We start from the raw sequence: 25138 nt of genomic DNA, 5'->3' as shown, positions 1-25138 counted from the left end.
GTACTAGGTTCTGCCATCAATGGGCCCTCAATTTGTCTTTCATTTATCCTACCACAAACCAAATAGTTCTTCATCTTAATGAGCATCTTCCTTCAGCCTGGTTGACTTCTGTATCAATTGATCTGCAAGTTCCATCACCAATTCATCTACAGAAAAAGGATATGGAGGTTATGTGAGTTGTAGATCAATGCATCTCTGGGTTCCAGATTATTGTTGTGTGCCTTCAGTTCATTTCTGATTTATGGTGATCCTTAGGTGAAGGTACCAGAGTGGTCCTTGGTAGAATATGTTTGTGGGTGGTTTACCTTTGCCTTTCTCTGAGGCTCCGAGAAAGTGTGACTTGCCTAAGATCACCCAATGGCTTTCCATGAAGAATCCTGGTTCCAGAGTCCTATTCCTATATTCAAACTACAGCACCGTGTTGGCTGTCATGCCAATCCACTCATCTCAAATCACTACATTGCACTGACTTTAAAGCCAATTTGGAAGAGATCATGGCAGAGGTGTCCAACCTTTGGACTCTAACTTCCAGAAGCCCTGACTAGCTTGTCCAATGGTCAAGAATTCTGCGTGCTGAAGCCCCACATACCTGGAGGAACAAAAGTTGGACACTACTGATTTAGCGTTTTGGATTCTGGTTTGGCATTTCAATCTGAGCTCCCTATGGATTTGTCAATTGGGTACTCTTCTATCATCTGGGCAAAGGCCAAAAGGAGGTGCTAGACAGAGAAGGATAGTCAATTTTATGGGGGGGGGGGGGTCTGAAGGACTAAAACAATTTCCCCATTTTCCTGTTATTTTCCCCACCCATGTCACCATTGTGAAACCAACCCTCGTTTATGAAATGGGAAGTGGGAAGGTATAATAGCCATGTATAAATATGTGAGAGGAAGCCACAGGGAGGAGGGAGCAAGCTTGTTTTCTGCTTCCTTGGAGACTAGGATGCGGAACAATGGCTTCAAACTACAAGAAAGGAGATTCCATCTGAACATGAGGAAGAACTTCCTGACTGTGAGAGACGTTCAGCAGTGGAACTCTCTGCCCCGGAGTGTGGTGGAGGCTCCTTCTTTGGAAGCTTTTAAACAGAGGCTGGATAGCCATCTGTCAGGGGTGATTTGAATGCAATATTCCTGCTTCTTGGCAGGGGGTTGGACTGGATGGCCCATGAGGTCTCTTTCAACTCTTTGATTCTATGATTCTATGATTCTAAGGAGGAATAACCAATGAAAATGGGGAAAATGGTTTTCCTCCTTCAACCCCCTCCCCCCAATAAAATGGACTATCCTTTTCTGTGTAGCACCTTCTTTTAGCCTTGGCATGGATAATAGAACTGTACTCTCAATTGCCTTTGTACCTCACTGTATGATTGTTTGGCAGCTTCCTAGCCAAGGGATACAAAAACCTGCCTCTTGTGGAAGAGTTTTTCTTCCCCACCAAACAATTTCCTTTGTCATGAATCCATTCTCAGTTGCTGTGTGGCATTGAGTGGTTGTTCTGTTGGCTTTCAGATATTTTGTAGTACTATCGTCATCGCTTTTAGTTGTGTCTTGCCAACGTGAGAGTCTGTCGGTAGACTTGCTTGTGGAAGAGTCACTTTAAAATGTCAGACTGAATCTGTCTGGAATCTTTAGGAACATCCTGGAATCAAACGCCAGCAGATACCAAAGGCTCACTGTACACAATTGCAGTGTTTTTGTGATACAATTTATTGTAGGCATATCTGTTGACCTGGGCATAATTGAATTGTAAAGAAGTGGAGAGGTGTAACTACTATTTGAAACCAGGATGAAGTAATAAGCCCAAACCGAAGTGCCTGTTCCTGCAAGAACAAAGGGCTTCCCCATTTCTCCACTAATGGAAGTGGTGTTACAATCCATCACTATGTATGTGTATGTATATATATATATATATATATATATATATATATATATATATCTAGCTATAGAACAGTATCTTTGGTTGAATTTCAAATTTATCAGGGCAACGAAACAAACAAGCAAAAACATGTAAGAGAGAGAAAGAGGGACATGTCTGAACTGGTATTTTGTGGATGGTGAAAGAAATCAAATTAATGGATGATGAATAACAAAACTCTGCCACAAACTAGTTTGGACAGGAAGGTTCCTCGAACAGCAGAGCAACGGCAAACAGCAACTCAACATACATTGGGATCTGGATTTGAACATCATTATAGGTTCCCTCCCATTTTCAATTATTTGGTGCACCATTTAGCAGTATTGCTAGTAAAAACACTGTGATGTCAGTTAGTCCCAGCCAGAAAGGACCCATTGAATCACTTGCTAAATAGTGAATGATGTCTCTTCCAACAATTCACAAGTGGAAACCAACCAACATGGAATCATAGAATCAAAGAGTTGGAAGAGATCTCATGGGCCATCCAGTCCAACCCCCTGCCAAGAAGCAGGAATATTACATTCAAATCACCCCTGACAGATGGCCATCCAGCCTCTGTTTAAAAGCTTCCAAAGAAGGAGCCTCCACCACGCTCCAGGGCAGAGAGTTCCACTGCTGAACAGCTCTCACAGTCAGGAAGTTCTTCCTCATGTTCAGATGCAATCTCCATTCTTGTAGTTTGAAGCCATTGTTCTGCGTTCTAGTCTCCAGGGAAGCAGAAAACAAGCTTGCTCCCTCCTCCCTGTGGTTTCCTCTCACATATTTATACAAGGCTATCATATCTCCTCTCAGCCTTCTCTTCTTCAGGCTAAACATGCCCAGCTCCTTAAGCCGCTCCTCATAGGGGTTGTTCTCCAGACCCTTGATCATTTTAGTCGCACTCCTCTGGACACATTCCAGCTTATCAATATCTCTCTTGAATTGTGGTGCCCAGAATTGGACACAATATTCCAGGTGTGTCTAACCAAAGCATAATAGAGGGGTAGCATGACTTCCCCAGATCTAGACACTGTGCTCCTATTGATGCAGGTCAAAATCCCATTGGCTTTTTTTGCTGCCACATCACATTGTTGTCTCAGGAACAATGAGGAAAAAGATATAAGCTTAGAGCGGCTGCAGCAGTTTGCTTTTGCTTTCTCTTATTGGGAAGGGAGGGAGCCCCTGGTGGTGCAATGGGTTAAACCCTTGTGCTGGCAGGACTAAAGACTGACAGTCGCAGGTTTGAATCCAGGAAGAGCGCAGATGAGCTCCCTCTGTCAGCTCCAGCTCCCTATGTGGGGCATGAGAGAAGCCTTCCACAAGGATGGTCAAACATCAAAACATTCGGGCATCCCCTGGGCAATGTCCTTTTGTCACAGCAGAAGTGACTTGCAGTTTCTCAAGTCGCTCCTGACATTAAAAAAAAAATGGAAATGCATGCCCTCTCCATTCTCTGTTGAATGCAAACTATTTTTGCATTATGAACTCAATTTGTAGTTGTTGAAGTAATCTGAAGACAAAGAAGGAAAGTGGGAAGGGAAGGGAGAGAAGCTAGGACATTATGAAGGCAGTTGAAAAGATGGAATGGCAAAGGATTAACTGGGATTGTTTCTACCAAACTGCGACAGTTGGGATGGGAACATGAAAAAAACAACAACACATAGACAAATTCAGTGGATTCAATGTCTAGACTTTAATTGGGTCTGGCAATAGAATTCCATTTGTAGCCAAGAAGCCAAATATTTCCAGGTTTTCAAAGTGCTCCGTAAGACTAAAGGAAATGTCTTGAGCTGTAGGGCATCAATTCATTTCCCAAATGTTTACAATTTCCCCTTGTCATATGATTGTACTGTTACACCTCTCTCTCTCTTTGTGTGTACGCTTGCTTTAGGGCCAGATATGAACAATAGTGCCAGTAAATCAATCATTTTGTAAGTTTTATTCAGCGCTGAATGACTTAACATCATTTGAGGGCTATTGATCACACTACATAATAAGATTCCGCTTTTCAATTGCTGGAAGATTGATGTTGCAAATGCAGACAAAGCAAGGATTAGGGACGCTGAGTTCGATCAAACAAGGACTAGATTAAGTAAAAGCCTGCCATTGTTCATTAGGAAGTGGTGTCTCAGCCAGAATCCAGAGGAGTTGCTTTGCTCAGGACATCATGAACCCACAAGACAGAGCCCAGATATCTGTTCCTCAACGTCTTTGGTGGATTCCAGGAGTTCTGTGGGCTTTTAGCAAGAGTCTGGGGGTGGATCATCCCATTCCTATGAAGCTCTTTAGGATGTCACACATTAGAGAAAGGAGAAAGTTTCACTTTCTTTCTTCTATTATACTAGATCAGCAGCAAGAGTAAGTTCAGTGGGGCTTGGATAAAGGTAGTCAGACATGTGAGCAGCTCGTAAAAGATGTAGGTTATTCATGTAAAATCCAAGGTGCTGAATCTAATTGAAGTCTAATATCCCACATTTGGGTTTAAAATTCAGAGTAAAACCCAGAATAGATTCACTGCTTCACTAACACAGGAATCGCTAGTTCCTAATGTGTAGAAGGGAACAGGGTTTTCATTCTAACAGGGATTTCACTGGGACACCAAGACATCTAATATAGGCATACAGTCAAACCAAAAAATTAAGTCTGCTTTTTCCATTTGGAAGTGATCACTTGCATTTCATGTTTTGTGGAAGGAAAGGTAGTTTGTCTTTCGCTGAAGTAATAATAATAATAACAACAATAATAACCCAAACACTTATATCTATATAAATAAAAATGTAATGTTTGTTTGTGGGATTAAGAGAACTCAAAAACCACTGGACGAATTGACACCAAATTTGGACACAATACACCAACGTGTGACCATTACTCATAAAAACACTGAAAAACACAGGGGAAGAGATTTCAAAGGACAAAAAAGCAAAAAGATGCTACAGTGAATGTGCAAAAACTCCCCCTAGTAAAAAAAACACACAATAGCACATCTACACTCTCTTCCAGACTACAGCTCCCAGCATCCCCAGGCCTTTTATGAGACGATGATGATCCAAATGCACTGTTTCCAGGCTGAAAGCTTTCTTCTCCTTGGATTTCTTGGAGAGCATCCCAATCCCTGCATATCTCCAATTTCCTATTCCTGGACTGCAACTCCCAGCAATACTCCAGATAGATAAAATAGATAGATCAGATACAGGTAGGTAGTCAGGTAGATAGATTGACTGCTAGGAGGACTGCTGGGAGTTGCAGTCCAAGAATAGGTAGAGAAGGAAGAAAGGGGAGAAAGAGGAAGGGAAAGAAAAGGGAGGAAGGAAGGGAAGAGGAAGAGAAGGGAAGAAGGAGAGAAAGAAAGAAAAAAGAAGGAAGGAAAGAAAGAGAGAGGGAAGGAAGGAGAGAAAGAAAGAAGAGAAAGAGGGAGGGAAGATTAGCCACAGCAACATGTGGTGGGTACAGCTAGTTTTATAATAATAACTCGATAAGGCATCATCAGCCAGACTTTTGACTATGGGTAATATATTATGATGTCTGATTACAGCTATTTGGCTTGTTTCTCTGCACAGTAAGGCACATAAATAAGCCAAGATGTTTGTTTGAATGTCATAATAAACAAACTGTAACCAATGGGTCCATTGTTTGCTCCCAATGTGGTTGGCATATCCATGTATCCTTGTCAATGCAAACCCTCGAACCTGAGAAAGTGAGGAATAGATAGAGAAAACATGGAGACACTCGATCATTAATGAGTGCTCAAATAATATTTCAGAGCTGGTGTGGTGTAATCTTTTGAGCCTGGGACTAGGGCGCTGGAAGTCAAGGTTCTAATCTCTCTTTGGACGTTGGGTGATCTTGGGCACTCTTTCAGCCTCCGAGGAAAGCAATAGCAAAAGTCATCTGAACAAGCCTTGCTAAGAAAAGTTCTTCTGACCACCATGAACTAGAAACAACATGAAAACATTGAGTAGCAAATATATGAAGAAATAGTTGTACCGTGTTTCAAAGACTGGCAAATTTATTCCAGCAGATCTAAGGAAGTGGGATGCAATCCAGGAAAAGTTGCGCTAAAATAAATGAGTTAGTCATGAAAGTGTTGCAAGACTCCTACCTGCTTTTTGGATTGAAGCAGAGTTTGGCAGTTGCTCACAAATTGTACTTTTTTTGGCTGTTGTGCAAGTAAAGAAAGTTCAGAAAACAAGAGGAGCCAAACGAGATATTCTTTTTGTTTCCTTTTAAAGGATGTTAATATGGGCTTGTGTCTTTCATACTTTCCTTTATCAGCATTATGGGATTCCAGTTAAAGCAATATGTTTGGGTACTTTGAATGTTGTAAGAACAATATAAGAAGTGAAACGTGCACACTTTTGTCTCAGGTTTGAGAGTAAGAGACATTATTGTGTTTTGTGTTAATGGAGGATGGTCAATATACATTTGCTGCTTCCTTGCCCCGTATGGTTACAAATATGGAGAAAAGAAAATGAAGGATTATGAGAGTGGCTGTGGTTTGTTTTGCCCACATCTATGACAGGCAACCTTGGAGGATGCCTACTATAGATGTGGGTGAAATGTCAGGAGATAATGCTTCTGGAACATGGCCATACAGCCCGGAAAACGCACAGCAACCCAGTAATTCCAGCCATGAAAGCCTTTGACAATGCATAGGACAAATATTTCTCCTTAGACTTCATAGTCAATTCACAAATCATTATAACAAAGTATATCTCAAATCCCAATCTTAAAGTAGGAGAAATATTGGGTTGCTGTGAGTTTTCCAGGCTGCATGGCCAGGTTCCAGAAGCATTATCTTCTGATGTTTTGCCCACATCTACGACAGGCAGCCTCGGAGGATGCCTATTATAGATGTGGGTGAAACATCAGGAGAGAATGCTTCTGGAACATGGCCATGCAGCCCGAAAACTCACAGCAACCTAATATTTGTCCTACTTTAAGAAAGACTGGGATTTGTTTAGTACTTTGTTATAATAATGCTGGGAGCATTTATCAGCTGGATGTAGGGAACTCTCTGAAATTGATGGGTTTGCTATAAGTCAACAGGTGATTTGAAGGCACATACAAACAAATCTTACAAATTTATTTATTTAAAACATTTATATTCCACCCTTCTCACCCCGCAAGGGACTCAGGGCGGAACACAACATATTTACAGCAAACATTCAATGCTGGAACATAAAACCATAAATATATACGAACATTAACATCACTTATATCGATTTTAAAACCACTTGCTTAAAAACCATCTCAGGACACCATTCTATCGTTGTCTGATTGTATTGCCCCAAAGGCTTGGTCCCACAGCCACATCTTCACCATACTTCTGAAGGACAGGAGGGAGGGGGCTTATCTATATTGCCAGGAAGGGAGTTCCATAACTGGTGGGCAATCACTGAAAAGGCCCTGCCTCTTGTCCCTGCCAAACGTGCCTGTGATGGTGATGGGACCAAGAGCAGGGCCTCCGCAGAAGATCTTAGTCTTCATGGTGGTTCGTAAAGGCGGTAAACTGGGCCCGGGTCATTTAGGACTTTATAGGCCAAAGACAGCACTTGGAATTGTGTCTGGTAGCAAACAGGCAGCCAGTGGAACTGATGCAACATAGAAGTTGTGTGCTCCCTGCATGCACCCTAGTTATTAACCTGGCTGCCTCTCATTGGACTATTTGAAGCCTCCGAACCATCTTCAAAGACAACCTCACGTATTATTATTATTATTATTATTATTATTATTAAACTTTATTTATACCCCACTACCATCTCCCCTCAGGGACTCAGGGCAGCTAACATGAGGCAAGCCCAACAAATACAATAAACAAAATAAAATACAGCAAATAATAAACTCAAATAAAATACTAATAAGAAAGAAAAACAACACAGAGGGATAAAAATCAGGTATGAAGTGTGAAAAGTTAAAAACAAGGAGTTGAACGAAGTGGGCTGGGCTAGATGCAAGGATAAAAAATGGGGAGATTGAGTGAGATAAGAAAATGGAGCAGTATCTAGTGGGAGATATGGATGGAACGAACTATGAGGTTTGATTTTCCTCCCAGGGGATGAGGTAAAGTGCATCAAGAAGACAAGTTTATTCTGGGACAGTCATGGTATGGGATTTTTTATTCATTCATCAAAAGCGAGATGGAACAGCCAAGTTTTCAAACTTTTCCTAAAGGCTGACAAGGTGGCTGCTTGCCTAATGTCTCCAGATAGTGAGTTCCAAAGCCAGGGGGCCACCACCAAGAAGGCTCTCTAGAACGCATTGCAGTTGTCTATCCTGGATGTAACAAGAGCGTGGACCACCGTGGCCAAGTTTGACTACCCATATCTGCAAGGATATGTTCCTGGACTTGGTGTGGATATTCAGGATTGTGAATAATAGTGAACCCAATTGAAACAAAGGACTTCTGGCCCAAGAATACAATTGCACTAGAGGACCTAGAAAATGCCAAGGGAAGACATATTTTGTTGGAGGAAGGAAACCATAGATAGTGGTCCTGCAGATACTGGAGTCAAGCCAGATAGAAGAGTTTGTCAAATGTTGGAAGGGATATGGTTTATCAAAAAACATTTTTTCCAGTAAACAGGGAAATGTGAAGAGTATGAGGACTGAGTCAGAAAGATAAAACTTCATAGCTATATGTCTAAAAATATGGAAACTCAGCTGAATCCATTTTAGGCTCCCAATGCACTCTTTCTTGAAATGTAACTTTATACAACCTAAGGGAATTTGGAACAGATGACAGATACATACAGAGACGTACGCCAAATGGATAATATTTGAAGAGCATTCTGTTCATCCGACAAATAAGTAACCACTACTATATACGGTTATTTTAATGTGTGGGTGGGCATAGTGGCTTTTTAGGGACGAAACTTCAAATTTCAAACCTGCAAACCTGGAATTGAGTAAATGTGTTTTGATGGAGATGTTAAGGTACACTTAGTAATAAAGTGCAGTTTAAGAGTTATGACTCAGCCTTGATTCATGAGATGTAAATAGCAATAAGCAGGCCCGTAGCCAGGATTTCGTTTCGGGGGGGGCTAAAAAAATTTCAGGGGGGGTTTCGGGGGGGGGGGCTGAGTTTCGGGGGGGCTGAGTCTGAGTGAAAGAGGGTCTAGCCTAGCAAACCTTTTGTATCATTACCCCAATACCCCCATACATATGGGATATATTGAGAATGGTGATCAAATCATGATATTAATAAACATAACAGTTTAAATAATGCACCAGTAAGGCCTTTTCGCGAACCACCATGAGAATTTCGGGGGGGGCTGAAGCCCCCCGAGCCCCCCCCCCCTGGCTACATGCCTGGCAATAAGCAAATACCACAGCAAGCTGGAATGGCTAAATGCTCGTCGCTATGAGATCCTGGGAGTTGTAGTTTGGGAAGGCGTCAGCACCATTCTTCAGAGAACACTAAAGGCCTTGGCAAACTACAGTTCCCAGGATTCCATCACATCAAGTCATGGTAATTAAAGGAGTGGCAAACAATATTACAGTGCAGAGGTACCAAAAAAGATCAATAGCGGGATGCTTCTGGAGCAGGAAATCCTATTCCCCCCCATTGTGTGTGCCTCAAGACAAACTCTTCTTTTAAAGTTATCATCGGAAGCATAGCCCATAAGGCATGTTTTCTGGAAGCGTGGCTTTGCAACGCTTCCTACTGGCTGTTAGGAATTGTAGGAGTTGAAGTCCAAAACACCTGGAGGGCCAAAGTTTGTCCATGCCAGGTCTAAACTCTATACTCCTACTGATGCAGCCTAGAATTGCACTGGCTTTTTAGCTGCCTCATCACACCATTCACTCATGTTCAGCTTGCAGTCTATCAAAACTCCTAGATCTCTGTGACTTAGATCAGTGGTTCTCAACCTGTGCGTCACCAGGTGTTTTGGCTTACAACTCCCAGAAATCCCAGCCAGTTTACCAGCTGTTAGGATTTCTGAGAGTTGAAGGTCAAAACATCTGAAGACCCTCAGGTTGAGAACCACTGACGTAGAGGAAGGGTTAGAAGGCATGATCATCAAGTTTGCAGATGACACCAAATTGGTGGTGGTGGGGATAGGTAATACTCCAGAAGACAGGAGCAGAATTCAAAATGATCTTAACAGATTAGAGAGACAATTGGCCAAAACTAACAAAATGAAGTTCTGCAGGGAAAAATCCTCCATTTAGGTTAAAGAAAAATGAAATGCAAAGATATAGAATGGGGGGTGATGCCTGGCTTGACAGCAGGACATGTGGAAAAGATCTTGGAGTCCTCATGGACAAGAAGTTAAATATGAGCCAGCAATATCATGTGGCAGCAAAAAAAAAAAGCCAATGGGATTTTGGCCTGCATCAGTAGGAGTCTAGTGCCTAGATGCAGGGAAATCACGGCACCCCTCTATTCTGCCTTGGTTAGACCACACCTGGAATATTGTGTCCAATTCTGGGTGCCACAATTGAAAGGAGATGTTGACAAGCTGGAATGTGTCCGGAAGAGGGAGACTAAAATGATCAAGGGTCTGGTGAACAAGCCCTATGAAGAGCGGCTTAAAGAGCTAGGCATGTTTAGCCTGAAAAAGAGAAGGTTGAGATGAGGACTATGTATAAATATGTGAAGGGAAATCATAGGGAGGAGGGAGCAAGCTTGTTTTCTGCTGCCCTGAAGACTAGGTCACGGAACAATGGCTGCAAACTACAGGAAAGGAGATTCCACTTGAACATAAGGAAGAACTTCCTAACTGTGAGAGCTGTTCAGCAGTGGAACTCTCTGCATGGAGTTTGGTGGAGGCTCCTTCTTTGGAGGCTTTTAAACAGAGATCTGTCAGGGTACTTTGAATGTGATTTTCCTGCTTCTTGGCAGGAGGTTGGCCTGGATGGCCCACAAGGTCTCTTCCAACTTCATGATTCTTTCATAATGACTGTTTTGACATCCATCCTATATCTGCTTGTTTCATTTTTCTGGCCTAAATGTGGTACCGTTCATTTCTGCCTGTTGGAATTCATTTAGTTTTGGTCCCACTCTCTACCCAGTTGGCAGGCAATGGGCGTTATTGTCCCTGATTGTCTTGGCAAGGCATGTTCCTCTGCCAGCGCAAAAGCCATCTGGAATCTCACCTACATGATTTCCTCTCTGCGGCATCATCTGTGCATTTCGTGAGGCAGTGAAGCTGATGTGACTTAGGCTCCTTGGTCAAAGCTGACTTTTCGAACTCAATTATTCTCGAGGTTGGAAAGTTGCGCTGGCAGATCTTGCACCTCTCTTTGAGAGGAGGTTGAGTTACCTGCCAGAGGGAAAGAATGTTTTTCGATCTGTGGGAAACCTGTCCCTGCTAATCCATCCGGAAAGGTAGGAAAGAGGCTTTGCAAAGGGGAGCAAGCCAAAAAAGAAACATCCTTGAGAAGCAGACTAGTTTGGTCTGGAACGGTGGAAGAATATCCTTGTATGCTCCCACAAGAGGCTGATGTTAGGACATACTGGTAATAACAAAGAAACAGAATGGTTTCCAGTTTGGCAAGGAGGTCAAGCAAAGCTGCATTTTGTCTGTTCTACTTATATGCTGTGAATGCATAAAGCAGGATTAGACTTGGAGGAAGGAGGTGTGAAAAGAGAGGGAAGGAACATCAAGTTGAGCTATGCAGATGACACCATCCTACTCGTAGAAAAGAGCAAAGAGATGGAACAATTAAGAGAGAAAGTACAAAGTCAGATGTATACAAGCTGAATATTAACACAAGTAAAGTTCATAGGGCAGGCGTTTATTTATCGTGTCAGGAGTAACCAGACATTTGTATTACATTTTTAAGAAAACAAACAAACAGACAAAACACAAAGTTTGCAAGCTTGGTGGTTGATTAAATGTCCTTTGACCAGTATCTTTCCACTTGGAGTGCCTCTGGTGTTGCCGCAAGGAAGTCCTCCATTGTGCACGTAACAGGGCTCAGGTTGCATTGCAGCAGGTGGTCAGTGGTTTGCTCTTCTCCATACTCACATGTCGTGGATTCCACTTTGTAGCCCCATCTCTGAAGGTTGGCTCTGCATCTCATGGTGCCAGAGCGCAGTCTGTTCAGTGCCTTCTGAGTCGACCAGTTTTCTATGTGCCCAGGGGGGAGTCTCTCAATTGGCATCAGCCATTGATTGAGGTTCTGGGTGGGAGCCTGCCACTTTTGGACTCTCGCTTGCTGAGGTGTTCCAGCAAGTGTCTCTGTAAATCTTAGAAAACTATTTCTTGATTTAAGTCGTTGACATGCTGGCTGATACTCAAACAATGGATGAGCTGGAGATGTCACTGCCTTGGTCCTTTCACTATTGGCTGCTACTTCCTGGAGGATGTCAGCTGGTGCGATGTCGGCTAGACAGTGTAATTTCTCTAGTGGTGTAGGGCACAGATAATGCGGCATGTCTCATTAAGAGCCACATCCACTGTTTTAGCGTGGTGAGATGTGTTCCACACTGGGCATGCATACTCAGCAGCAGAGTAGCATAGCGCGAGGGAAGATGTCTTCACTGTGTCTGGTTGTGATCCCCACTGTGTCTGGTTGTGATCTATTGGGATGAACAATAGAGCAGGCATGGGCAAACTTTGATCCTCCAGGTGTTTCACAATTCCTAACAGCCTCAGGCCCTTTCCTTTGCCCTCTCACTCATTTAAGGAAAGGGCCTGAGGCTGCTAGGAAATGTGGGAGTTGAAGTCCAAAACACCCGGAGGGCCCAAGTTTGCCCATGCCTGCCACAGAGGATTTACACAGCTTGAAATAATTCATTGAAATAGTTCAATATTTTCCATACCTTGCATCAGACATTGATAAAAATGGAGATCGCAGTTAAGAAATCAGAAAAAAAAACCTAGGACTTGGAAGGGCAGATATGAGGGAATTAGATAAGATCCTGAAAGGTTTAATCAAATACTAAATTTAAGGTGGTTGAGGCAATCACATTCCTCATTTCTACGCATGGTTACTTGCATATTTAGGCCATCCCTCATTGTCTGAGGATGATGGTCCTCCAAGTGTAGTGTCTTGGTGGTGGGTCCATAGGTGGCTGTGGAGCCCGATCCACATGTTCTCCCACAGTGAGGACATCAGTTTCCAGGTGGAAGGCAGTCCCATTCAGGTTTGGCTTGACGTGCATTCCTCTTGGTGTGTTTCTCCCTTTCTCCCTTCATTTGTGCCTCTTTGAATTCTGCAGCACTGCTGGTTACAGCTGACCTCCAGTTAGAGTGTTCAAGGGCCAGGGCTTCCCAGTTCCCAGTTCTCGGTTGGCTTTGAGCCGATCTTTAAATCTCTTTTCCTGTCCAACAACATTATGTTTCCCATTCTTGAATTGGGAGTATAGTAACTGCTTTAGGAGATGGTGATTGGGCATTTGGACGAGGCCAGTCCAGTGGAGTTGGTGGTGTAGGAGCATCACTTCAATGCTGTTGGTCTTTGCTTCTTCCAGCATGCTGGCATTTGTCTGCCTGTCTTCCTTTTTCCTTCCATATTCCCCAGCATCATTGTCTTCTCTAATCTTTCCTGACTTCTCATGATGTGGCCAAAGTACTTCATCTTTGCCTCTAATACCCTTCCCTCCAGTGAGCAGCTGGGCATTATTTCCTGGAGTATGGACTGGTTGGATCTTCTTGCGGTCCAAAGCACTCTCAGAATTTTCCTCCAACACAATGCTGACTCTCCCTCAAAATTGAATGATATACTGGATCGCTATAAGTTTTTTGGGCTCTATAGCCATGTTCCAGAAGCATTGTCTCCTGATGTTTCACCTGCATCTATGGCAGGCATCCTCAGAAGTTGTGAGGTCTGTTGGAAACTAGGAAAATGGGGTTTATATATATGGTGGAATGTCCAGGGTGGGAGAAAGAACTCTTGTCTGCTTGAGGCAAGAGTGAATGTTTCAATTGGCCATCTTGATTAGCATTTAATGGCCTAGCAGTTTCAGGTGTGACTTCTTACTGCCTGGGAGCATTCTTTGTTGAGAGGTGATTAGCTGTCCCTGATTGTTTCTTGTCTGGAGCTCAGCTGTCTTTATTTACTGTTATGATTTTAGAGGCTTTTTTTAATACTGGTAGCCAGGTTTTGTTGATTTTCGACAACACATTGGAATGATACAATCCCCTTTAATATTGCAGGGCAGTATATCCAACTCCATTCTGCTGCACATGCTGGCTTCTTTTGAGCTCATAAGTCAGCTAAATGCCTCCAAATAACAGTCCCTCCCTGCCTCTGTGTTACCCCAGAGCAATTTCCCCTTGAATGGAACCACTCCAGGTTTGGAGGAAAGGAAAGCTCGCGTGGCTCTTTTTATCTCTTATCTATCCCGTCGTTGGCAAAGGGCCGCTGGCGGAGCATTCCTTCCTGCTGCGGTCATGCTGTTCTGCTTTAGAGGCGCCTTGTCACATCCCAAGACGGCTAAGTTCCACTCAACACCATCACACCCAGCATCTCTTCGGTTTGGTGGGAGAAAAACCACCACTAACAAGAGGAAAAAGTACTTGAGAAAATAGCTGCTCTTTATTGATTGTAAAATAATGCAACTTTTCTGGAAAGAAAGCTCTCTTGGAGTGTTTTTGTATTACCTAGGCTTAGGAGATGATTTTAAAAGTTGGAGTTCGAAATGAAGATGGAGGGAGTTTGGACTGCAAAAGGGTCCTGAATTTTCTTCCCTTAGAGCTAAATTCATTACTTTAGCAAAGGCGTGGGCAAACTTTGGCCCTCCAGGTGGTTTGGACTTCAATTCCCACCATTCCTAACAGCCTACCGGCTGTTAGAAATGGTGGGAGTTGAAGTCCAAAACACCTGGAGGGCCAAAGTTTGCCTTTGCCTGCTCTAGCAGCAACATTTCATGGAGCTATATTATATGGTCAGTGCATTAAGCTGCATTATGTGGCAGTGTAAATCCAGCCATAAACCCTTGTGGCCAACAACAACAGCATGTGGTCGAGATAGCAAAAGTTGTTACTGAGGAAGAACACACAAGTTAAGAGAGGATTCATCAGTTTCCTTTTGCTTGCACCTTCTGGGAAGGACAATATAGATCAGTGGTTCTCAACTTTCCTAATGCCGCGACCCCTTAATACAGTTCCTCATGTTGTGTTGACTCCCAACTGTAAAATTATTTTCTTTGCTACTTTAATAACTGTAATTTTGCTACTGTTATGGATAATAATGTAAGCCGCATCGAGTCCTTCGGGAGATGCTAGCGGGGTACAAATAATAATAATAATAATAATAATAATAATAATAATAATTCACAAATTTGAATACTGATGGAGTAGGGACAACTTATTTTGTCATTTGGGAGTTGTAGTTGTAGTTCACCTACAATCAGAAAGCATTCTGAACTCTACCAACGATGGAATTGAACCAAACTTGGCACACAGAACTCCCCTGACCAACAGAAAATACTGGAAAGGTTTGGTGGGCATTGACCATGAGTTTGGGAGTTGTAGCTCATCAACATCCAGAGAGCACTGTGGAATTAAACAATGATGGATCTGGACCAAACATGTCACAAATACTCAATATACCCAAATGTGAACACTGGTGGAGTTTGGGGAAAATAGACTTGACATTTGGGAGCTGTAGTTGCTGGGATTTATAGTTAACTTAAAATCAAAGAGCATTCTGAACCCCCACCAATGATAGAGTTGGGCCAAACTTCCCACACAGAATCCCCATGACCAAGAGAAAATACTGTGTTTTCTGATGGTCTTTGGTGACCCCTCTGACACCATTCGTGACACCCCCCAGGGGTCCAAAATGCTGATATAGATAATTGCAACACACTCTACATGGGGTTGCCTTTGAAGACTATTTGGAAGCTTCAAATGATCCAGCAGGCAGCAGCCACATTGCTCACCAGAGTGGTGTACAAGGAGCACACAACTGTATCAGCTCCCCAATTGTATCAGCTCCAGTGGCTGCCAGTCTGCTTCCAAGCACAATTCAAAGTGCTGGCTTTAGCCTATAAAGCCCTAAACGGTTCCGGCCCAGCTTACCTGTCCAAATGTATCCCTCTCTATGATCCTTCTTGGAGGCTAAGATCATCGGGGAAGGCCCTGCTCTTGATCCCACCACCCTCGCAGGCACAACTGGTGGGGAAAAGAGACAGGGCCTTCTCACTGGTGGCCCCTTACCTATGAAACTCCCTCCTCAATGAAATTGGATCTGCTCCATCCCTCCTGACCTTCAGAAAGAAGGTGAAAACGTGGCTCTGGATTCAGGCTTTCAGCCAGTAATGGGAGTAGTTCAATATAAGACTGCAAATTTATATAATGACAACTCGGACTGGCCCTGGAATACAATTTGGAGCATGTGATCTTAATTGTATGTTTTAATAGGTTTGGTTTTAATGTTTGTTTGTTTTTAATTTACGGATGTATTAATATATGGCATTGAATTGTTGTCTTTGTAAGGCCACCCAGAGTCCTGTTTCGGGTTGAGAAGAGAGGGATATAAATGTGGTAAATACATAAATAAATATCCTATCCTATCCTCCCACTGAGTTAGTGGAATGCAAACTACTTTTGCATTTTGAACTCAGTTTGAAGGCATTAACGTAAGATTAATACAAAGGACAAAAGTGGGAGAAGGACAGAGAAACCGGGGCATTCCAAAAGCAGCTGAAGAGCTGGGAAGACAAAGGATGAGTCAGTACTGTCCCTGCCAAATCAAAACAATTGAGGGTGATCATTTCATCCATTTTATTAAACAATACTCCAAATGAAGGGAATTGAAATATTCACATGGATAGAAACCTAATATATCTGGTAAAGACATTCTATCCTGGTCCTACTTCTGTGATGCTATCTTTCCGTTTGCAGGAAGGTTTGACTACTAGTCCTCTGCTTAGAGAAATTGGACAGATCTAAAGATACCCATTTCCACGGCTTATATCTTTTGTTAAATTAAATCCTGGAAACTGACAGCGGCTTTTCTTTCTTCTCTTTTTTTTAAAATTACAGTGAACTACTACATTAAAGAGGGCACGACAGATCCATTATTGTGCGGGAACAGTTCAGATGCTGGGTGAGTATTGCTCAACGAAAGCTGGAGGAAAAAGCAATAGTTAAATAATAATACCTGCTCTCGGACTCACAAGAGTGAAGAGTTTATACATTGGTGTTGGTAACATTGCTGTTGATCATGACGTTTTTGAAATATTACAAGAGACTGTATCAAATAAGAACATTTAGAAATATGAATAAAGTATTGTTGTTTTATTATTGTTATTATTATTACCAGACATTTGTATTACATATTTAACAAAAACAAACAAATAAACAGACAAAACACAGAATTTGCAAGCTTGATAGTTGATTAAATGTCCTTTGACTAGTACCTGGCCACTTGGAGTGCCTCTGGTGTTGCCGCAAGGAGGTCCTCCATTGTGCATGTGGCAGGGCTCAGGTTGCATTGCAGCAGGTGGTGATTGGTTTCCTCTTCTCCACACTCACATGTTGTGGATTCCACTTTGTAGCCCCATTTCTTAAGGTTGGCTCTGCATCTCGTGGTGCCAAAGCGCAGTCTGTTCAGCGCTTTCCAAGTCACCCAGTCTTCTGTGTGCCCAGGGGGGAGTCTCTCATTTGGTATCAGCCATTGATTGAGGTTCTGGGTTTGAGCCTGCCACTTTTGGACTCTCACTTGCTGAGGTGTTCCAGCGAGTATCTCTGTAGATCCTAGAAAACTATTTCTTGATTTAAGTCATTGACGTGCTGGCTGATACTCAAACAGGGGATGAGCTGGAGATGTCACTGCCTTGGTCCTTTCACTAGTGGCATACTCAGCAGCAGAGCAGCATAGTGCAAGGGCAGATATCTTCACTGTGTCTGGTTGTGATCCCCAGGTTGTGCCAGTCAGCTTTTGTATGATATTGTTTCTAGCACCCACTTTTTGCTTGATATTCAGGCAGTGCTTCTTGTAGGTCAGAGCACGATCCAGAGTAACTCCCAGGTATTTGGGTGTGCTGCAATGCTCCAGTGGGATTCCTTCCCAGGTGATCCTCAGAGCTCGGGATGCTTGTCTGTTCTTGAGATGAAAAGCACATGTCTGTGTTTTAGATGGATTAGGGATCAGCTGGTTTCCCCTGTAATAGGCAGTAAAGGCACCTAGAGCTTCAGAGAGCTTCTATTCAACCATCTCAAAGCTCAAAGCTTTAATAATAATTATTATTAAAGAATATTACTTTTATCTTTTTTGAAATATTTATATTTATATCATCACATTGTCTCAGAAAAAGCCAGGATTAAGAGCGAGATTCAGGGTGCATCTACACTGCAGAATTCATGCAGTTTGACACCACTTCAACTGCCATGGCTGAATGCTATGGAATCTTGAAAGCTGTTGTTTACAAGGTCTTTCTCTGCCTCAACAAGCTAAAAATGCCATGATTCTATAGCCTAGCAGTTAAAGTAGTGTCAAACACAAACATTTAATTATTCTGCTCAGACATTAGGAAGTCTGCGAAGACAAAATTAGGTCCAGCACATTGAAGAAGTCCTTGGTTTTGGAATTCAATCCCACACTGCTCAAGTCTCTAGCCCTGAATAAGGAAGAAGATAGCAGTTCCATAGCATAGCAGTTAAAGTAATGTCAAACTACAATAATTCTACAGTGTAGATGCATTCACAGTTGAAACCTATCCCAGAAAAAGCAATAGGACTTAAACTGAGTCATTGCAACTAAATTATCACATTGGTTTGAGTGGAAATGGGCAACACGAGCAAGGAACTATGAATTAGTCCATATCTACTCCGTGTTATTCATAAACTTATTCATTCCTATGTCTCTTCCTTCTGCTTTCCACATTGCTTTGTGTTGTTAAAAAATACAACTGTCCTTAACCTGTTTTATATGCTGCTTTATCTAGTAACAACATTTTGCATGAATCTTTTCCCAGTGAATGCCTTTTTGTGTACCACTTTTCCCTATCACACACATTGAGGTTCATTAATTTTGAGCAAAATCACAACATTCAGAAAACTGCAGATTCTTAATGTTCAGGGAGGAAATGTGAATGAGATTGCGTCATTTTAAAAAGCTTGAAAAATCAGTGTGTATGCCGATCAAGGGATTATGGGGATTGTAGTCCAAAAAAGGTAACTTCTTCAAGCTACAATTAAAAACATGGACCAAACAGTGGGTTGTTATAGGTTTTTCGGGCTATATGACCATGTTCTCTCCTGACGTCTCGCCTGCATCTATGACAAGCATCCTTAGAGGTTGTGAGGTCAAACAAAGCAAACAAATTTCTCCAGCCTCATCTACAGAATCCTGTCCATGTTTACTCAGCAGTAAACCTACACAAATGCAAATATTTCAACTATAATTCAGCTGTCTTGGGGTGCATCTAGATGAGGCATTTGAAAACTTCGGCCCTCCAGGTGTTTTGGACTTCAACTCCCACAATTCCTCACAGCCTCAGGCTGAAAAGGGAAGGAAGGGGCCTGAGGCTGTGAGGAATTGTGTGAGTTGAAGTCCAAAACACCTGGAGGGCCAAATTTTGCCCATGCCTGATCTAGATTGTAGAATGAATGTAGTTTGGCCCACTTGAACGGCCATTGACCAATGCAATCGAATTGTAGTTTTATAAGATACTAGCCGTCCCCTGCCAAGCATTGCTGTGGCCTACTCTGCGTATATGTGTTTTGTGTGTATATATATATATATATATGCATATATGGGTGTATATGCAGTCATGCCGGCCACATGACCTTGGAGGTGTCTACGGACAACGCTGGCTCTTCGGCTTTGAAATGGAGATGAGCACCACACCCCAGAGTCAGACATGACTGGACTTAATGTCAGGGGACTACCTACCTACTTATGGGTGTATATATGTGGTGTTGTGCATGCGCTGTAGTGCTGTTTTGCTTTTTTTGGCTTTTAAGTCCCTTCCACTGTGTTTTTCAGTGTTTTTATCAGTGATGGTTACTTGTTGGCCTGATAGGTGTATTGTGTCCAAATTTGATGTCGATTCATTCAGTGGTTTTTGAGTTATGTTAATCCCACAAATGAACATTACATTTTTATTCATATGGATTTAGCCTTCTCTTCCAAAGAGTGCTAGTGCCTCACCAAACTACAAATTCCAAAATTCCATTGCACTGAGCCATGGCAGCTAATGGGGTGTCAAATTGCATTAATACACCAGTCTAGATTCACCCATAGCGTGGACCTAATACATCATTACTAGTCCTGCAGATGTTTGGGAATCTCCCCTTCTGAGGGTCAGGGATAATAGAAGCAGTGAGGATTGATGAAACTTGCCAAGACCCAGAATACAATTTCCCAAACAGTGGGGGAGAAGGGATGATGTGTCCTGCTTGTTCAAAGCCACGTTCTTTCGGAGTCTTATTACTGCTTCGTTCTCAATCCATTAATTTTTTTTGTCTCCCTCTAGAAACTTGATAATGTGTTTGGTGTTAGGGATTAGTGCTTTTGAAGAAAAAAAAACAAAGAGAAAGGAAAGAAAATGGGAATGACGGGGGAAAGGCATCAGAAATGCAAGGGAGAAATTGATTGATGATTAATTCTAGCATTCTGCTTTTGGAGATGGAATGACAAAGCCACTGTTTTTCAAGTCCTTTGGAACAGATCCAAATGGGAGATCCAAAGACAGTCGCTAGGAACCATCCTCAGATGTTTGTCAGTCCCTAAGCATCTTTCCATGTATCTGTGCATGTAAATCTATGTTGGAATACACACCAACACAGTGCCATGCATGTTCTGCCCGGTCCATAGATCGTGGTATGCCACAAACATTTAATTATTCTGCTCAGACATTAGGAAGTCTGCTAAGACAAAATTAAGTCCAGAACATTGGAGAAATCCTTGGAAGTTTAGATTGAAATCTGGAGTGGATCCAATGCATCTAATATAGGTTTACCATATTAGAGAGCTTAATCTAGAACCTGGAGTATATTTGTTAGACCCTATCCTCAAAATAGGAGAACTCCTTGAAAACTTAGGATTTCATTAGAGCTGGGGAAAGTGGGGGGAAATCATCTTCTTTGAAGGGGATTTCATCTTTAAAGAAGACAGAGAATTTACATACCCCCATTGCACAGTATCTCCTCCTCCTGCCTGTATGCCTCTAGCTCAGTGGTTCTCAGCCTGTGGGTCTCCAAGTGTCTTGGCCTATATAGTAAAATTAAAGCGTTGACCTCTCTGACTTTGGCAGGGGGGAACAAAGAATCCCACCGCTGCCACCAGTATAGTAAAATTAAAGCGCCACAGCTTGGGCAGGGTGGTCAAACAATCCCACCTCTGCTACCAAATCAAGAGATGATAAAGTATTATAAATGACCGATGTTATTGGTAGTATTAGCCGCCGCCACCTCAGCTTTATTGGTCTGAGGAACCAAAGGTGTGAATGAGTTATAGGTAAGGTGTGTTTGCCCTGGGTTCTTCTGTTGCTTCTTAACTGGCTGACTGGACTTTACAAGAGTTTGACAGACTGAGGCTGACATCAGTTAAGAGTGAATTAGAAAAGGTTTATTGAGCTTTAAACAAACATCTACTCATAGAATGAGCGGTACAGAAACGTAATTCAGTTGTAGAGACTTAGTTGGATTAAACAGTTAGTTCTACTGACCATAAAGCTTTTAAAACTGTGAGTTTCCTTAAACACACTGTTCTATTCTTAGAAACAGTATCTCTTAGAGAACAAACTCCTGTCTGTCTCACACACAGGGCAATAAGATATCTTAAACTTCTCCTAAGTTTAATAAGACAAAACTCTCTTTTACTGGTCCTCTCAACACAGTAAAACCCTAGCCTTTGTCTCAACCTTATTCCCTAACCTAAAGGCTCACTTTTAAAACTCTTCTTCCCTGTCAGAACTCTATCTAGCTTCCTCTCCTAAAAATTCTCTCCTTCTGTGTCTGATGTCAAGACACTTCTCTCTCCTGTCAAAAGCTGACAGCTTTTTCCCTCTCTCAACCGACTCCTCCCCTAATTGCTCTGACCAATCAGGAGTCGGCTTGACTCCTCCTCCTGCTTCTGCCTGCCTTTCAAGATGACAGCTACTGATATTCAGGCTTTGGCCTGGTCGCCTAAAAGGTAGATTTCACTACAGCCTACAACTCCCAGAAATCCCAGCTAGTTTACCAACTGCTAGGATTTCTGGGAGTTGAAAGCCAAAGCATCTGGGGATCCACAAGTTGAGAACTATGGGTCTAACGAGGGGCGGCTCAACCATTACACAAAGTAAGCATTCACAGTATAGTTGATTTTGCCCAGGGGCGCTCTTGAGGCGCTCTTGGGGGAAAATAGACCTTGACATATGCGAGTTGTAGTTACTGGGATGTATAGTTCACCTACAATCAAAGAGCATTCTGAACTCCACCAATGATGGAATTGAACCAAATATGGCACACAGAACTCCTACGATGAACAGAAAATATATATAAATGATTGGTTGGGGGGGGGGCACCAAAATACTGTTTGCTTACCGTTGAAAATTACCTAGGGCCGCCTCTGGGTCTAACTCAACCCTTCACAAAGGAGACAGAAGACATTGTTCTTAAGAGAAACACAATTAATTTCTATGGGCTCTTTTCCATTCCCTCACAATCATCTTACTTTCAAGGAGACAGAAGGCATCGCTCTTAAGGCAGGCACCACTTCTCTGGGCTGTTCTCTTTTCCCTCCCAATCTTCTTAGTCCTGGTCACGGAAATCCAAAAACTACTAAGCACTAGGACTTATTTTTTGTTGTTGTTTTCTATTTGTTCAATTGCTTCCAACTCTTCATGACTTCATGGATCAGCCAACTCCAGAGCTCCCTGTGACCACCCCCAGTTCCTTCAAAGTCAAGCCAGTCACTTCAAGGATCCCATCCATCCATCTTTGCCCTTGGTCGGCCCCTCTTCCTTTTTTCCTTCCATGTCCCCCAGTATCATTATCTTCTCCAAGCTTTCTTGTCTTTTCATTCTGTAGCCAAAATACTTCATCTTAGCCTCTAATATCCTTCTTTTACTTACTTTAATTAGTAAAAAAAAGAAAAAGAAAAACAAAGTTCAAAAGCTAGCAGTAGTTAATTTCAAAAGCCATGATTACTGTGAAGGAGAAATAACAGCGAAAATAAAGTCATGATAATTTGAAATTCTGGTATTTCTAATGACTAAATTATTTTTAAAAATTACCATGCCAGGCTCATGAAGCAGGAATTTGAGAGAGAAATGCCCAGTAGGAGACCACCAATAGGAACACCTATTATGCCATGTCACTGAAGTGACTCAATACGTGCAAATTTGAGAGATCCCATACCATGTGTTTCCTTCCTGCTTTCTCCCAGGAGATCAGAAGGCACTTTCTGGTGTGGGTTTGCTGGACACAGCTCCCAAAATAGGTTCATTACATTGGATAACTCCTTGAAACTTTAGACTGAAATTTGGAGTGGACTCACAGTTCATTAATTCATTCATTCATTAGGCGATCCCTCATTGTGCAAGTAAGATTGTCCTTCAAGTGCAGTGTCCTGGCAGTGGATACACAGGTGACTGTGGAGCCCTTTTCTTGATCAACATATTCTCCCGCAGTGAGGGCATTTTTTTCCATGTGGAAGGTGGTCCTGGTTGGGTTTGGCCTGACATGCCTTCCTCTTAGCACATTTTTCTCTTTCACCCTCTATTCATGTCTCTTCAAATTCTACAGCATTGCTGGTCACAGCTGACCTCCAGCTAGATTGCTCAAGGGCCAGGGCTTCCCAGTTCTCGGTGTCTATGCCACAGTTTTTATGGTTAGCTTTGAGCCCATCTTTAAATCTCTTTTCCTGTCCTCCAACATTCCATTTTCCATTCTTGAGTCCAGAGTAGAATAACTGCTTTGGGAGATGGCGATCGGGCATTTGGACAATGTGGCCGGTCCAGCGGAGTGGATGGTGGAGGACCATTTCTTCAGTGTTGGTAGTCTTCGCTTCTTCCAGCACTCTGACATTTGTTTGCTTCTCTTCCCAAGAGATTTGCAGGATTTTTTGGAGGTAACACTGATGGAATCATTCCAGGAGTTGCATGTGATGTCTGTAGATAGTCCATGTTTTGCAGGCATTTAGCAGGGTTGGGAGGACAATCACTTTATAAACAAGCACCTTGGAAATTTGGAGAGGATTCACAGTACCCCATCCACAAAATAAGTTGACACATTGGAGAATCCCTTGAAAGTCTAGACTAAAATATGGAGTGGATTATCTGAACCCCATCCCACCATCCCAACACCCAAAAAAAGTCCTCACCCTCTGAGGATGCTTGCCATAGATGCAGGCGAAACGTCAGGAGAAATGCCTCTAGAACATGGCCATATAGCCCGAAAAAACCCACAAGAACTGACCCAAAAAAAGGTCCAGTACATTGGAGAGGTACATGAAAGTTCAGACTGAAATTTGGAACGGAGTCTCTGGACCAAACCCTAAAATAGGTTCATCACATTGCTTTCATTGAAGCAATGAAAGCAATAGAACTTAAGTGGATTCATTGTACTCTGTCCCCAAAATAGATTCAGCACATTGAATAATTCCTTAAAATTCAGACCAAAACCTGGAATAGATTAACTACATCACAAATACAAGAGCTAGCACTGGTTAAAGGTTAAGGAACACTGTCTCTGGGATTGTGAAATAAGGCTGCTTTGGCAAACATGAAGGAAAGAAATTGAGGTAGAGGGACAACATAAAAGATATCACATGAAAGCACCTTTGACAACCACATCCTAGCGATAGTTGCTATAGAAACCATAATTACCTTTATCCTTTCTTGGTCCCTAATTTTCATTTATAGACAGAAGCCAAAATAATTTTAATGTGCTATAGGTGGTTGAGGCATCTTCCTTTGCAAGTTTGCAAGTGTGTTGTTTTACCATGGCCTATAAATACAGCCAATTTCGATGGAGAACAAGGCCTTAGAAAGTTCTCCTGTAAATCCCATGGCTATTTATAACACCTCTTTAGGGAACTATGTTGTTGTTGCTGTGGTATTTCACTTAAAATCCCTACAAGCACATTACAAGAAATACATCAATCTTAGACACTATGTAAAAGCAGATGGGTATTTCAACAGTGCTGTCTGCAAAATATTTCATGTTTGATTTCTAAAGCTCATTACAGTTTTCAATGAGAGCTAATTTTGCATGAGATGTAAGGTTTTGGAAAAGCTGGATTTTAAAACTGCAGTTTCCAGAATTCCCCTGCAGAGGAATAGATTGAAGGATCGATCATATACTGGAGTTGGTTGGTTGGTCCTCACATTTCCTTTTAATTATATAAGAAGGCA

The 25138-nt window shown here is 42.3% G+C and overlaps 1 protein-coding gene across 5 annotated transcripts in view; it reads left to right on the top strand.

Annotated features, from left to right (window-relative positions):
• LOC132778998 (sodium channel protein type 5 subunit alpha-like) overlaps window positions 1–25138 on the top strand; it is a 392126-nt gene that overhangs the window by 179760 nt on the left and 187228 nt on the right. For all 5 annotated transcript variants that reach the window (XM_067470381.1, XM_060782622.2, XM_067470377.1 and 2 more), the window contains one exon: window positions 16836–16899. In XM_067470381.1, the coding sequence (XP_067326482.1) occupies window positions 16836–16899 (64 nt within the window). The remainder of the gene's footprint in view (window positions 1–16835; window positions 16900–25138) is intronic.

Source organism: Anolis sagrei, chromosome 6, assembly GCF_037176765.1.
Source record: "Anolis sagrei isolate rAnoSag1 chromosome 6, rAnoSag1.mat, whole genome shotgun sequence".
In the NCBI taxonomy this organism is placed as follows: Eukaryota; Metazoa; Chordata; class Lepidosauria; order Squamata; family Dactyloidae; genus Anolis; species Anolis sagrei.
Note: the sequence above shows the minus strand (reverse complement) of the source record. Positions and strands in the feature narration are given on the sequence as shown.